At 46.5% G+C, this 15,569-nt stretch overlaps 1 protein-coding gene across 6 annotated transcripts in view; it reads left to right on the top strand.

Annotated features, from left to right (window-relative positions):
• cc2d2a (coiled-coil and C2 domain containing 2A) overlaps positions 1 to 14,856 on the top strand; it is a 233,414-nt gene extending 218,558 nt beyond the window's left edge. For 5 of the 6 annotated variants that reach the window (XM_038791604.1, XM_038791608.1, XM_038791605.1 and 2 more), the window contains 6 exons: positions 620 to 733; positions 1,600 to 1,734; positions 5,073 to 5,195; positions 7,337 to 7,395; positions 10,937 to 11,114; positions 14,088 to 14,856. In XM_038791604.1, coding sequence (XP_038647532.1) covers positions 620 to 733; positions 1,600 to 1,734; positions 5,073 to 5,195; positions 7,337 to 7,395; positions 10,937 to 11,114; positions 14,088 to 14,276 — 798 coding nt within the window. In that variant the 3' untranslated portion in view covers positions 14,277 to 14,856. Of the gene's footprint in view, positions 1 to 619; positions 734 to 1,599; positions 1,735 to 5,072; positions 5,196 to 7,336; positions 7,396 to 10,936; positions 11,115 to 12,129; positions 12,228 to 14,087 lie in introns of all 6 variants that reach the window. The other variant, XM_038791609.1, reaches the window with a different exon arrangement.
• Positions 14,857 to 15,569: the final 713 nt, after the last annotated feature.

Genomic DNA, 15,569 nt, shown 5'->3' with positions numbered 1-15,569 from the left:
AGAGAGAAGGGAGAACATTTACTCCACACATGCCTCTATTTTAATCTGGGAGTACTTGATTTTAACAGTGGGTGCTACAAAAGGAAACATTCCATCCCTCCGCACCAAAACGCCCTCACTCACAAAATAATGAAATCCCACACAAGGATCTTCCCAAGTTCTGACAGCTGCAGACACCAAGCAGATGTGCATATGATTATGTTTGTGTGTCATTAATATTCTGAGCACCCTTAGTTCAAAGGACTTTTATTGATACAACAATATTCTACTTTGTGATACAGTACTTTTGTGTGACTTCAATACCCTATGTTCTATGTCCCCTAACCTATAATACCTCAATATCTGCAATAGTGATTGTCCTAGTAAAAGGCTATTGTGTGCATTTGAATTTTTTTGTTTGATCTTTTGCCTTTCCCAAGTATTAGCATCTTTTTATGTTAAAGAAATCTCAATGGTATGTTTAAAGACAATCTGGCTGTCACCAGTGTTTGTGGAAAAAGTTTAGCCTTCTTAGACAGCACTATGCAGCTGACTCGTCCTTTATGCTTTGAGATACTATTGTGATTGTGGTTACGAAAAATCAATCTGTGCTTTTCTTTTTATCTTACCTTCAATGCAGCAATTCCTGAACTTGCTAGCAGGTGATGAAGAGGAACATGCAGTCCTGCTCTGTAACTATTTCCTAGCAATGGGGAAGAAAGCTTGGCTAGTGATAGGAACCGCCATTCCTGAGGTGAGAGGCCGCATGTTCCAAATTAGCAGGCTTGCAGAGTTTCCATCGGGAGATTAATTCTTTAGTCACATCAACCTTTCTCATGAAGTGATGATTGCTTTCATTTGATACTATAAGGGTAATGAGAGGAGAGGAGTAAGAGGTAACTAATTGAAGTGTTGAAGATGATTAAAGGACTTGATGTGGTAGATGGAGGGAAACTACCTCCTCTGATGAAGGAGTCCAGAACAAGGGGTCACAGCCATGCATTTAGAGCTAGACCAGCCATGAAACCTTTTCCCATAACGATTCATGGAAATCTGGAATCCTTTCCCTTCAGAAACAGTTGAGGTTCAGTCACTTGAAAGTTTAAGAATTGAATTGTTTCGGATTGGGTAAGGGTATGAAAGTTATGGAAGAGCACAGATGAAAACGAGCCATGATCTAATTAAATGGTAGAATGAGCTTGAGGGGCTGAATGGTCTGCTCTTGTTCTTATACTCACATCGCTGTTTTTCACCATATTCCAGTTGGTAAATGCACCACATGGAGTCATGCTAACCAGGAAAAAAAATCTACGTTTGATTTTTCACCCATGTCATTACCTAAGCTCAGGTGGAGAGACAGAGGGGGTGCAGTAACTGACTTAAACTCTGGTCTGTGCTATCTAATGACAATACTATGACATGTATGTGAGCAGGGGCATAGGAAGCCATTGCACATCGTAAGTCTGAATCACACTCGTTACTACATGCACTGGCCCTGAAACAATAGTTACCTTTTATTTACTTTCTCATATTGATTAAATCCTTAGTTATTGTCTTGTAATCCTTCCATCAGTCAGTATAATGTTTTTCATGATAAATATTGCATTGATTTATTTTCAGGGTCCAACAGCCTATGTGTTGACTTATGAACAGAACCAGTATGTGATTTGGAACTCCACTACTGGACAGTACTATGGACAGTTCGATGCATTCTGTCCATTGCAGAGTGTCAGCTGCTTGGTTAGTGCTGACAATGTAAGTCTTGTTTAAATGTTCTTCTGGAAATGACAGTGAAATCAGAAAAGTAATTGAGCTATTAGACCTACCTCATCTATATCCTGGAAGTTGAAAGCAGTTACTAATGATGGAGCTCAGTGTTCTCATTTTGTTTAGCTAATCATTTCTTAGAAACTGCAGGTTCTAAACAAAGACCTGTGAAGTTCCATCAGCTGCACACAAGTTACATTCCTAATGTTTTTTTGAGAGATGCAGGTGATGGGGGAGATTGGGGGCAGAAGCCATGGGGGACTGGAGGGTCCCGGTAGACGCTGCTGCTTGTCTGTCTCTCATCCTCTCCAATTCCTTATAAATATTTCACGAGATGAGTGATATCATGGACTCCGCAGAAGCTACCCTCGTGGTGCTGCTGACAGGCCAGGCGGCCAGACGTCAGCGAAGACTGCATGTTCTCCCCGTGTGTGCGTGGGTTTCCTCCGGGTGCTCCGGTTTCCTCCCACAGTCCAAAGATGTGCAGGCTAGGTGGATTGGCCATGATAAATTGTCCTTGGTGTCCAAAATTGCCCTTAGTGTTGGGTGGGGTTACTGGGTAATTGGGATAGGGTGGAAGTGTGGGCCTAGGTAGGGTGCTCTTTCCAAGAGCCAGTGCAGACTCGATGGGCCAAATGGCCTCCTTCTGCACTGTAAATTCTATGATAATTCTATGATATGAAAAGACAGCGGCAGCAGGGTTGACAGAGACTCGAGACGGCGGCCCATGTGCATGGCCGCGCCCCACATCCTGACGACCCATCCATTAGGCCAGGGAGAAACCCAGATGAGGAGGCCGACAACGGCACAAGCTGTACAGGCACTGCTGGCCGTTCGGACAGTTAACAGACAGTGTCGGCCACAGGTGGCTCCGCCTCAACAAGAGGACGATGCGGCACTTGTGACATGTCCTTGCGGACTTGGCATCACATGGAGGAGGAGGATACCTGCTCCCGGTGGCCGTCAAGGTCACTGCAGCCCTGAACCTCTGCACCTCAGGATCATTCCAGGGCCTGAGCGGGGACTTGTGCTGCATTTCACAAGCTGCAGCCTAAAAGTGCATGAGGTCATGGATGCCCTGTTTGTCCGGGCAGCTAACTATATGTGTTTCACGCTTCCCAGGGAGTGTGCACGACAGCTACCTCCTGGGCCAGTCAGACATCCTCGACCTCTTTGAGGACCACCCCAGGACGGCCTGTTAGCTATTGGGGAAGATAATGGGTGCCCGCTGAGGACCTGGCTAATGACGCCAGTACTGAGGTCGGTGACCAATGTGGATACCTGAGACAACGAGGCCCAGGCGGCCTTTCGGGCTGTCATTGAATGGTGCATAGGACATGCGATTCTGATGCCTCGACCGCTCTGATGGTGCACAGTAGCACATCTCCCAAAGGGTCGCCCACTTTGTGTTGGTCTGATGTGTCCTCCACAACCCGGCACAGCAGCGGGGTGAAGTGCTAAAAAGGGAGGAACATGCAGCCACCTCCGAGTAGGATGCACTGGACCAGGAGGGGCTGGAGGAGGAACCCAGAGAGGACCAGGCGGAGGATGGAGGACAAGCAGCAGCGGCGATGTTCCGGCATGCACGGAGGGCCGGGGAGGCCCACATCCTTGCCCTCTTCTCACAGGACATAGTTTTGTCTGCCATCTCTTAATCCCCCCCCCCCCCTCCCCCACCCATTTCCCCTTCAACCACCTTGTTCCACCCTCCCACTGTCTGTTTAACATCACTCGAGGGCAATGGGCCCATGTTGGCACTATCAGCAGGCCACCGTCAAAGGCAGGAGGGTGATGATAACCCGCAGAGAGTGGAGCTCTGGTGCCAGGGTGGGGGTAAATCCAGGACCTCAATGCCCGGGGGGTTGGCTCAGGGGAGGTCAGCCCGCATTCCAGAGTAACGTGCCAGAGGCTGTTTAGACTGGTGCATGCTCCACAGCGCCCAAAGGTCCACCTAGAGCTGGAACACGTCCCCCAGTGAGTCAGACATCTGCCAAGGCCCTCAGCCGTGGCCCTCACTGACAAAGCCATGCCTTGGACACCTCCACTTATGCTGCTGACATCATGTACCAGGCTCTCCACTGCGGTCACCACCCTAGCTGTGTTGGCTTTGATGTCGAGCATTGCCGGTGACAGCTCTTGCACCTGTTACGTCTGAACCTGCTGAAGTGTCACTGCTATTTCCCGCTGAATCTCACAGTCGCACCCTATTGACTACATCAGCTCCAGGTAGATCTGGTCCAGGGGCTCAGCTTTTGACTGGACTCAGCTGGGTCCTGGGACCACTGTCTCGCCTAGGTGTTCCTGCCTACACCTGATGTGCATCAGCAGCTGGGTGGTGCTCACCAGAATGTGCCCTGCCCACTACTGTCGCCTACCGAGGTGTATGCCACTGCGCAGGTGGGGGTGGGGATGACAGCTGTGAAGCAAATATGGTGGTCTCGGAACTCCCCTTGGAGGTGTTCTCTTGGGATGCAGCAGGGTGGAACCACCCCAGATGGGTCAGCGCCGTCAGATGGAGTTCCTGTGGCAGAATAGACTTGTGGCCGGTGGGAGGGAAGGATCATTCTGCCTGGCATTAACAATTCACTTTTGACGGGTTATCTGGGTGGCGGCTGGTGGATCCTCATCTCTGTGCCGTACGCCAATCTCTACTTCAGTGACCCATCTGTCCTCCACCTCCCCCGCGTTCCCAACTCATTTGTGCAGGCTTACAGCACTGGGTGCCGGTCCTCCTGGTAATGCTTCCCGAGCTGACACCCCTGCCACTTTCTCCCAGGCGACACTGGCTGTTCTGTGACTGACCCTCCAAGCTCCTCGGGGGAGCAGGGTATCTCATCTGGACTCGACCGCATCCAACATTCTGACTAGGTCGGCATCCACGAATCGTCTGGCTGGTCTCCTCGGTGTCATGGCAGTGTGGGGTCTGCTCTGCGGGATCGGCTTGTGCAGCTCCCACTTGTTAGTGGGGAATTGGCGGGCCCAGTCCCGGCGAATCTGCCGGCAGAACCATCATTTGGCATGAAGCCTGTGGGGCTTCGTTAAGTGGACCGCTCAGCATTTGATACCGGTGACGGCTTCTCCGGGTCAAATATCGGAAAGCTCGCGGCAGTTCCCGCTCGCTACCACACTTAGAAACTTTTCCATTCAATTGCACCCAACATTTTGTATCTATGTGACTCTTCAAAGCTAAAGAATGAGATTTCTATGGAAAATGTGACTAATTATTTATTAATTTATATTGCTGCAACTTTTCCCACATAAACTGTTATGTAAATATTCAGCCACAATAGTTTTTCTTGTTAAACTACGTCAGATTTATTTTCTAGGTCTGGTTCAACATGCAGAAATATGACACTGTTACCCGCATACATTTTGACACCAGCAAATCCAACTTTTGGAAGCCATTCTTTTCACGAAGCTTTCCTTTTCCTGGCTTATCAAGTGTCCAGGTACAGTAATACAAATTAAGATTCCGTTTTTAAGACTGCCTTAATATGAACAAAATATTTGCCAAAATCGGTAGCAATACTGTACATAATTGGCCAGAGAAATACAGTGGCATTATTGTATTGTACTGTTAATAAATGATGAGTGGTTTAAGTGATGAGCATAGTGTGTGTATATGGATAAATGTGTGTATAGTATAATAATGTACGTGGCTGTGTAGGGCACACTGCAGAGTTGGAATGCAAATCAGTTAGCCGAGCTGTTACTGACTGACCGTGACAGAAGCTTTTGAGAAATGAAATGAATGAAAATTGCTTATTGTCACAAGTAGGCTTCAAATGAAGTTACTGTGAAAAGCCCCTAGTCGCCACATTCCGACGCCTGTTCGGGAAGGCTGGTACAGGAATTGAACCGTGCTGCTGGCCTGCCTTGGTCTACTGTCAAAGCCAGCGATTTAGCCCTGTGCTAAACCAGCCCCTGTATGACTCTGTTGCCATGCATTAAAAAATAAATAACCGATCATCGGGCCGGCTTCTCTAAAAGACGCATTCTTTTCCCTCCGCCGCCCCGCAAGATCAAGCCGCCATGTCTTGCGGGGCAGCGGAGGGGAAGATGGCAACCGCGCATGCGCCACTTAATGACGTCACTTAGGCGAAATTCACGCGCCGCCGCTCCTAGCCTCCCCCGGGGCGGGAGAATAGGGGGCGAGGATCGGCCTCCGACGCCGGAGTGAAACACTCCGGGTTTCACTCCAGCGTCGGCTGTTTGTCTCCCTTTGGGAGAAATTTGCCTCATGAGTATACACAGTAATTCTGAGTGCAAATGCTGCCAGACAAAATATTTAAAAAGTCATTTGCACTTTTGGCTTCATAAATAGGGACAGAGAGTATAAGAACAAAGATGCCATAAATTTGCACAAAAGCATTGGTTTGACCACAATTATGGTAGGTGTCACTTCGGGCCTCCTATTATGGAAGGACTATTACACCCATAGAGTGCGTACAGCCTATGTCAACAGGATGATGTAAGAAATGAGAAACTACATTTATAAAGATAAACTTGATACATAGGGGTGAGATCTTCCAGTTCTTCACGCCAGCGGGATCTTCTGTTCCCACCAACAGTGCACCCCCGCGTGGGTTTCCAAATGGCATGGAGTGGAATCAATGGGAAATTCCATTGATTGCTTCGAGACCAGAAGATCCCACAACCGGTCAACAGCTGGCTGCTTCTCGCCACCGAGATGCAAACCACAGGAGGTCAGAGAATCCCACCCAGGGCTTTTCCACTTGATTGGAAAAAATTGAGAGATTTAAGATTTTTTTTTTAAATAGTAAAGCATTTATGGGGCGTCACGGTGGCACAGTGGTTAGCACTGCTGCCTCATAGCCCCAAGGGCCCAGGTTCAATTCTGGCCTCGGGTGACTGTGTGGAGTTTGCACTCTCTCCCCATGTCTGCGTGGGTTTCCTCCGGGTGCTCCATGCTCCCACAGTCCAAAGATGTGCAGGTAAGGTGGCTTGGCTGGGATAAATTGCCCCTGAGTGTCCAAAAGGTTAGCTGGGGTTACTGGGTTACGGGGATAGGGTGGAGGCGTGGGCTAAATAGGGTGCTCTTTCCAAGGGCCAGTGCAGACTCGATGGGCCAAATAACCTCCTTCTGCACTGTAAATTTTCAGGAGTGAATAGGAAAAGATTAATTTCTGTAATTAAGGGATCTGTGATAAGAGGAGAGTCATTAAGAAAGAAAAGTAAAGAGAGGTTGATTGGAGCATGGGGCTTTACCACAGTAAATCGTCGATAAATTGCTATCTTTTAAATAAAATGTGATAAGAATTTGAAGCTGAGGAAGGCACAGGGTTACTGGAAGAGAGTGCCTCGGTGGGATTAGTTTTGGATTGCCGTAGCAAAGCCATAGCAAAGAACTAGGACAAATATGCTGGGTTGAATTACCCTTTCATGGGCTATAAATGTCTATGGCTCCACGGTTTCCTTGAATTATGTTTGTCAAACAGCTATGAGGTAAAGTAGTAGCAGACATTGGTTTATTGTCTTGTGCCTTTGATAACTCACCTATATTCTTTGTTTAAAGTGAAATTCTATGGCACTATGTACTAAATGCTCATGTCATTTTTCTGTTTTGTAGCCGGAAGAGCTGGTTTATCGCCGTACTGACAAGGCTGCTGCAGTAGAGCTTCAGGACAAGTAATGCTGACTTATTCTCAGTTGTAATTATGTTTTTGCTTTTTAATTGTGGGTACCCTATTTGAGAGTTTTGTAGACTCCCTTAACAAATTTATACAGTACTTAATTTATGCTCATTTCAATGGGAAATACACTTTGGCACTTTTAGTACTTTACATTACACTTTCCTGTTGGTCCCTTGAGTGCATAACACATGCAGAAGAAAATAAATATGGACTAAGAGACCTCAGGCTGATGGACAGGAGGATCATGATGCCTAACTAATCGCATCCATTGAAAGTGAAGGTAGGTGGCACACAAACTTCATGCTGCCTGCTCGTTTCCATGATTGTGGTTCGCAGCCCAGCTCTAATCAGGCTGACCTTCATTAGAGGGATCATGTCTGTGGAAGGCCAGCACCTGGTAAAGCTTGCCCTTCCTATAAGGGAGGTACATTCTGGCTGGAGCAGATCATCCAAATAGTTGTGAAACACGGAAGTTTGAAGAATGCTGAGTCATGGTGCAGCAGGCCAGGGAGATAACTCCTAGTTTCCCAGATGCAATGCTGGGGGTCTTGGGAAGGAAACTAAAAGGAGTGAAGTGATCTATTTGCCTGGGGACAGGTACTCTTCCATACAGGCACTGCAAAGGCAGTGACAGTAATACCTGAATATAGGGTTAGAAAAAGTTCAATCATCACGGTAGCATTGTGGATAGCACAATTGCTTCACAGCTCCAGGGTCCAAAGTTCGATTCCGGCTTGGGTCACTGTCTGTGCGGAGTCTGCACATGCTCCCTGTGTATGCGTGGGTTTCCTCCGGGAGCTCCGGTTTCCTCCCATAGTCCAAAGATGTGCAGGTTAGGTGGATTGGCCATGATAAATTGCCCTTAGTGCCCAAAATTGCTCTTAGTGTTGGGTGGGGTTACTGGGTTATGGGGATAGGGTGGAGGTGTTAACCTTGGGTAGGGTGTTCTTTCCAGGAGCCGGTGCAGACTCGATGGGCCGAATGGCCTCCTTCTGCACTGTAAATTCTATGTAAATCTCATATGAATGGTCAAGGTCAATGAATCCCAACAGTGTAGAAGGAGGCCATTCAGCCCATTGAGTCTGCACCGACCCTCTGAAAGAGCACTCTACCTGGGCTAACTTCCCACCCTAACCCTGTAACCAAATCTATACATCTGCGGACACTAAGGGGCAATTTATCACGGCCAGTCCACCTAACCCACACATTTTTGGACTGTGTCAGGAATCCGGAGGAAACCCACGCAGACATGGGGAGAATGTGCAGTCTCCACACAGACAGTGACCCAAGTCGGAATAGAACCTGGGACCCTGGCACTGTGAAGCAACAGTGCTAACCACTATGCTACCATGCTGCCCAGGTTAGTGAGAATAGGGTGGAGGCAGCAGGAAGTGGATCTCCTCGACAAAATGAGCTTGGTGAGAGCCTGATGGGAAATAAGAGACAAACTAGAGAAAGGTGCAAGTTCAGGGTTCGGTCAAAAGGAACTTTGGAGGAGGATTGGCCGATGGTCTAGTGGAAATGAGGGAGGTGTCAAAGGCCGTTAATTGGATGATAGCAATAAAGAGCTTCCTGTGCTCCTTGCACTTTGAGATGAACTTGTGGACAATGTGCAGACTCAGCCCAGACAGTGACCCAAGCTGGGAATTGACCCTGGAGCTGTGAAGCAACTGTGCTACCGTGCCGTCCCATACCAAACATTCAAATTCTCCACCTTAGTCTCCCAAACTTACCAAGTGCGCCCATCTCATACAGCTTCTGCATTTTGCCTGCTATTCAGCAATGACAGACACATCATCCAAACACACTGCAACATACTCACTGATACTCTTCCCTCCTTCTTGCAGGACTGGGTGGCCCTTGCAGGAGACAGTAGCAATGAGTGACTGCATCTCTTCACCCTTTTGAAGGAGACACTGCTGGACATTATTGAACATTGCGGTCACTGTGGCTGTGGCAAAAGGCATTGCTGGGGCCAAACACAAACACAATATGTTCTTGCCTTTGCACTTTTGAAATCCCACTTCACTCTCATCCCACAATCCGGAACAACGTACAGATGGTCCAAATCACTTGCTTTCTACCAAACCACCCTCCTCAAACCCCCTCCCCTTTGCATTTGTACTTTCCAGATACCTAGGATGTGCCAACTGAGCAGCCAGTGATGCCTGCAAATGATGGCCCTGAGGAGGAAACACTGTCACTTGATCTGACACTCTCAGCCAGAGGCTCAGACATTGGCACTGCACAAATAGAGTCCAGTATAGAGGCAGAATGTGTGCACTGTGAGAGTCCGGGCAGAAGGTGCTTGCAGCAAAGCCAGGAGAAAAAGACAGTGTGGGTGCTGGCTCCCCAGAGTGTGAGATCATACAGGAAAACTGTGCAGAGTGAGATAATTGCTCCTTTGGCATATCTGTCAGAATACCTGTTGTCACCGTTGAGGAATAAGGAGGAGTTCATGCAAGTGCTGGGCGACTCCATGGGCTGTGTTTTATGGCCTGCCTGCCAACATACTTGGAGGCAGGGCTTCTAAATTTAAAAAAATAAATTTAAAGTACCCAATTATTTTTTTTTCAATTAAGGAGCGATTTGGCACGGCCAATCCGCCTACCCTGTACATCTTTGCGTTATGGGGTTGGAACCCACGCAGACACAGGGAGAATGTGCAAACTCCACACGGACAGTGACCCAGGGCCGGGATTCGAACCTGGGTCCTCAGCGCTGTAGTCCCAGTGCTAACCACTGCGTCACTGTGCTGCCCTTGGGGCTGCGAAAATAAAGAGGGTGGCCTGCCCGTTGCTTCCCACCCATCCCCAACCTGTCTCTGGGCAGGAAAGGCGTCAGGCAACCATTGGACCTATTGAAGCTCTTAACTGGACAATTAATAGTCACTTAAGGGCCTTGTTCTGCCTCCACCGTCATTTTACATGTGACAGAGGAAGGCAAGGCAAGGCAAACAGACTGGCAGCTTTCATTGCTTGGGCTACTATTGAGCACAAAGAAGGGTTTGCTCTTTTTAGGGAAGAGGGATGTTCCCCATCCGCACTAAGATTGTACCCTCACCATTACCCCCCCTCCCCTTCTCCCAGCTTCTCAAATCTGTCTGCCCCTCACTGAGATCTGTCAACCAAATCCATCAAAAATACAGACTTGCCTTTTAAGACTGGACTCCATCAGTCCTCTCCTCAGGAATTGGCTGTAGTCCCAGTAATGGCCACCGCTCAATCCTGGCACTGCTGGGACTACATACCCACCCAGATGGCGACAGAAGGCCCACTCTGAAACAAGTAAATCTGCTCCCGACATGATATCACTGCGAGACATCCAGGTTTCCGACTTTTTGGTCAGGGTGGGGGGTGGAATTTGATACACTGTAAAATCCAGCCCATGAGAACACTTATGGATCCAGCCATGAAGCAGCACCTGGTGGCCAACATGTCTCAGTTTCCTTTGCTGCGCAGGCAGAAGACATGCAATATTTGAGGTATTTGCCATAGAATTTTAAACTACTTTATCTTGTGTGTCAACTCGTGCAGAATTGAAAAGATCTTGAAAGAGAAGGTTATGGAATGGAGACCAAGACATCCAACTCGCTGGAACAGATACTGTACCTCTACTCTTCGCCAATTCCTGCCTAAACTGGAGCTGAGCTATGGGGCTGAAGTTGGGATTGATCATTGTGCAGAACTGCAGAGCCTACTTGGAGATTACAGGGTAATGACCCACTTCTAAACTCATCAACCGGGCAGAAAGCTAGAATAGTGATCAAAGTCTGCTTTTGCTTGTATCTTAGCATATTAATGTAAAGTAAGATTATTTAAAACCTAAATACAATACATTTTCCTAAGGTTGAAATTCTACATTTCATTTAATCTCATTATTATTTATTGTAATTTATTTGCAAGTGCAGCAGTAATCTTTCCAGAGGCAGAGCCTCTGCACATTTCTCCATGCTTTGCAGCCCTCTACTTTCCTCTTCAGTTGCTCTGAAGAGCCTCCATGTTGAACCTCATGCGAAGTGAGCAGTTTTACTAGAAATCATGGTTTCCCATTGCTTTACTCATGTGTGCTTAAAAGAAACACAAACTCTCTTCCCAAAGGTTCCTTTACCTGTAAGCTGCCATCGTCCCTCAAGGTTCTCACTCTTCTGCATCACCAGCAAAAATTTGCTAGTTCTATCAATAGCCATTCCTCACAACCCTGAACTTTTGACCCTTGCCTGGGGCGACTCGCAAAAGCAACAATCTTGCGGTCTCAAATGACACTGCCAACCTGTGCAAGTAGTCCTTTTAACTCTACTTATATATTCAAATGGGTTTTCACCATCACCTTCTCGATATATGGGCCATATGGCCCCCTGAGCCTGCTCCCCCATCAATATGACAAGGGCTGAACTTCTACCTCACTTTACTTTCCTGCCCTCTTCTTTCCTGCCCTCTTCCCTTGTCCCTTGATTCCCTGAGCGATCAAAAATCTGTCCATTCCGATCTTGAATATATTCAATGATGGAGCATCCACAATTTCGGGGCAAAATAATTATAAAGATTCCCAAACATCTGAGTAAAGAAGTTATCTTTCATCTCAGTCCTAAATGATCAACCCTTATCCAGAGGCTGTGTCCCATTTTCTAGAATCTCCAGCAGCCGGGAGAAACGAGCTCCATATCCGTGATATCCAGTCCCTTCAGAAGCTTTTTTTATTTCAATTAGCTCTCTTTACATTCTTCTAGATTTCAGAGAATCTGGACCAATTTACTCAACCTCAAATCATAGGACAACCCTCTAATTCTGGGGACCAATCGCGAACCTTTGCAGTGCTGCCTTCAAGGCAAGTAACTCGTTCCTTGGGTATAGAGACCAAAACTGCACACTGTTGTCCAGGTTTTGTCTCACCTCAGCCTTATATAGGGAAGCACGGTGGCACAGTGGTTAGCATTGCTGCCTACGGTGCTGAGGACCTGGGTTCGAATCCCGGCCCTGGGTCACTGTCTGTGTGGAGTTTGCACATTCTCCCCGTGTCTGCGTGGGTTTCACCCCCACAACCCAAAAGATGTGCAGGGTAGGCGGATTGGCCACGCTAAATTGCCCCTTAATTGGAAAAAATAATTGGGTACTCTAAATTTTAAAAAAAACCTTAGCCCTATATAACTGTAGCAAGACTTCCTTAATCTTGTATTCCAAATTTCCTTTCAATACAAGCCAACATGCCATTTCCCTTCCTAACTGCTTACTGTACTGCATGCTAACTTTGTGTTCCTAGTAGAAGTGCACCAAAGCCTCTGAACATCAATATTTAAAAACTTCACACCTTTTAAAAAATATTCTGCTTTTCTACTCTTGCTACCAATATGGATAATCTCACACTTCTCCACAATTTTTGCCATTTGCCAATTTCCTGCCCATTCAATCAACCTGCTTTAGCACTTTGCAGCCTTTTTGTATCCTTGTATCAGCAAATTTAGAAACGTTATTCTCAGGCTCTTTGTTAAGTAATCCATTTAGATTACAAACAGCAGTGATTCTTGCTGCATACCTTAGCATGCCAACTTGAAAATGCCTCATTGACCCCTACTCTCTGCTTCCTGTACATTAGCCGATCCTCCATCCATGCTAATATATTACCCTCAACTCCATGAGCTCTGATCTTACGCATTTTACGGCACCTAATCGAAAACCTTTTGGAAATTTAAGTGCACTACATCTACTGATTCCCCGTTATTTACCATACTAGTTACACACCCGATGAAATTTATTAAACACAATTTTTCTTTTGTAACACCACATTGACTTTTTCTATTTATGCTCATTTTCTAAGTGAATTTTTAAGATTGTTACGATTTCCTTAATAATAGATTCTAGCATTTTACTGATGTTACTAACCAGCCTGTAGTACATTGTTTTTGATCTCCCTGCTTCTTTTTTAAATAACTGAGTGGCATTTGCTAACTTCCAATCCACTGGGTCCATTATAGAATCCAAGGACTTTTGGAAAATCAGCTACTCTTTTTGAACTCTAAGATGTAGACCAGTGGGTCCTGTGGACGTTTTAGCTTTGAGTGCCTTAAGCTAAAACTTTTGCAATACCTTTTCTTTGCTGATATGAATTAATTGGGACTAGGTGTCCAAAACATTAGCAACTGTTTAAGTATGTAATCCTAATCTATTGTGGAAATAATGCAATAAAAAGTTTGAGATATTGTTTAAAAAGTCTCTACTTGTTCATATTAGGGACCACCTGCCTTATGTTGCAAACTGATTTCCATGTACATTTGCAATATCTAAATCAACAGCATAAGTTGATTGAATTAATCAATGTTAACTGATTAATTAATCAATGTTAACTGAAGAACCTCTGCTCTGGTCTTGGCGGAAATAATTCTGAACCTTAGTTCAAAGAAAAGCCCTCTGCTTTTTTCTCTTCGTCCAATAATACCAAGACAATATAAAGAGTTCACCATTTGGTAAATTACAGCCATGAATGTCTTAAAAACTTCGATTTTTATGTATTTATCCTAATATTACATTGTTTAGTAACTTTGTGATACTGTATTTTAAATTACTCGAAATCAGGGGAAATATTAGACACCTCTTGCCTCATTTACTTAAAGTAATGTTTATTAAATACTCTTAGGTACAGGCTGTTAAAAAGTTGATCTTCCTTAATCTTATATCAATTTTTTCTCTGCAGATTTCTGGATTTCCTATTAACTTGTCTTTCTCTGAATTGAGGCCCATTGTTGAAGCTGTACATAGCACTGGTGTCCATAACACGATGATTCCTCATGTAGAGTTTGCGTTAGCTGTGTATGTCCACCCGTATCCCAACAACGTGTTGTCTGTTTGGATTTATGTGGCGTCCTTGGTTCGTAACAGATAGCAAAAGCAAAGACTTGTAATCCTCACCATTTTTGATTTCAGTAGAAAATGGATCGTTGTTTATCTAATCCTGTGTTCTGATTGGTTTCATTTGTTTTCAACCTAAAGCAGATTAGACCTAATGTCAAGTGGAAAATAATTTAATACTACCTGCGTTTTTTAGATTTTTATAATTTTACTTAAGACATTCTATACCATCATTCTTTAAATGCATATTTATCACCCCTCCAGGCACAATACTTTAAAAAATGCGTTGTATTTATTAACTGGGGAATTATTACTCCCATTGCCATAATCCCTTCCGCTCTGTCTCAATCTGCATGCCATTCACAGTCACATGGATGTGACTGGGCAAGTATGACAGACATGGCAGCATATATTTTGCATCAGTAATCTGCTGCCCAGGACAACTGTAATTTCCACAATTGTTTGAAACTTGTTGCTGCAACCCTACGTTTATTAAAAGCCATGGGCGCGATTCTCCGCTGCCCACGACGGGTCGGAGAATAGCGGGAGGGCCTTCCCGACATTTTTCCCGCCTTCCCGCTATTCTCCCCCCACCCCCCACGGCCGCCCCACGACACGAATCGCTGCTCGCCATTTTTTACGGTGCACAGCGATTCTCCCCTGGCCGATGGGCCGAGTTCCCAGGCCTTTACGGCCGTTTTCACGAACGCAATCACACCTGCTCTCACCGTTCGTGAAAACGGCCGCAAAGTGTCGTCCTGGACAACCATGGCACCGATTGGAACGGCCGCACCACGGCCGTGCCAAGGGTGGCATGGGCCTGCGATCGGTGGGCACCGATCGCGGGCAGCGGGTCCGATACCCGCGCACTATTCGTTCTTCCGTCGTCCCGCAGGATCAGTCCATGGGGCGGCTGAGGGGCATGACGGCCCGCGTATGCGCGGGTTTGACGCGTCTGCGTGATGACGTCATCCGCCGTGACGCTTGCCGCGCGGATTTAGCGACGGTCGCTAAGCCCGCGATGCCGTGCTTCACGGGGCTGCGTGCTAGCCCCGCCCGGGGGGGAGAATCGGGTCCTGGGAGGGGGCGCGGAGGCTGCCGTGAAACACGGCCAGTTTCACGGCAGCTTTTATGACTCGCCGCATTTGTGGAGAATCGCGCCCCATATTTCTGGTTGAGCACTGTCAGCGGCTCAGGTTGCAATTTGTTTTTTGTTACATTATAGTTTTAAAAGACAGGCTACTTTTACAATCACTGTTAAGTTTGCAAGCCTGATGCTCAAAACTGTGTCACCTTTTGTTTTATATTTCCTTTCTCCATTTTATAA

The sequence above is a fragment of the Scyliorhinus canicula genome, chromosome 3, assembly GCF_902713615.1.
Source record: "Scyliorhinus canicula chromosome 3, sScyCan1.1, whole genome shotgun sequence".
In the NCBI taxonomy this organism is placed as follows: Eukaryota; Metazoa; Chordata; class Chondrichthyes; order Carcharhiniformes; family Scyliorhinidae; genus Scyliorhinus; species Scyliorhinus canicula.
Note: the sequence above shows the minus strand (reverse complement) of the source record. Positions and strands in the feature narration are given on the sequence as shown.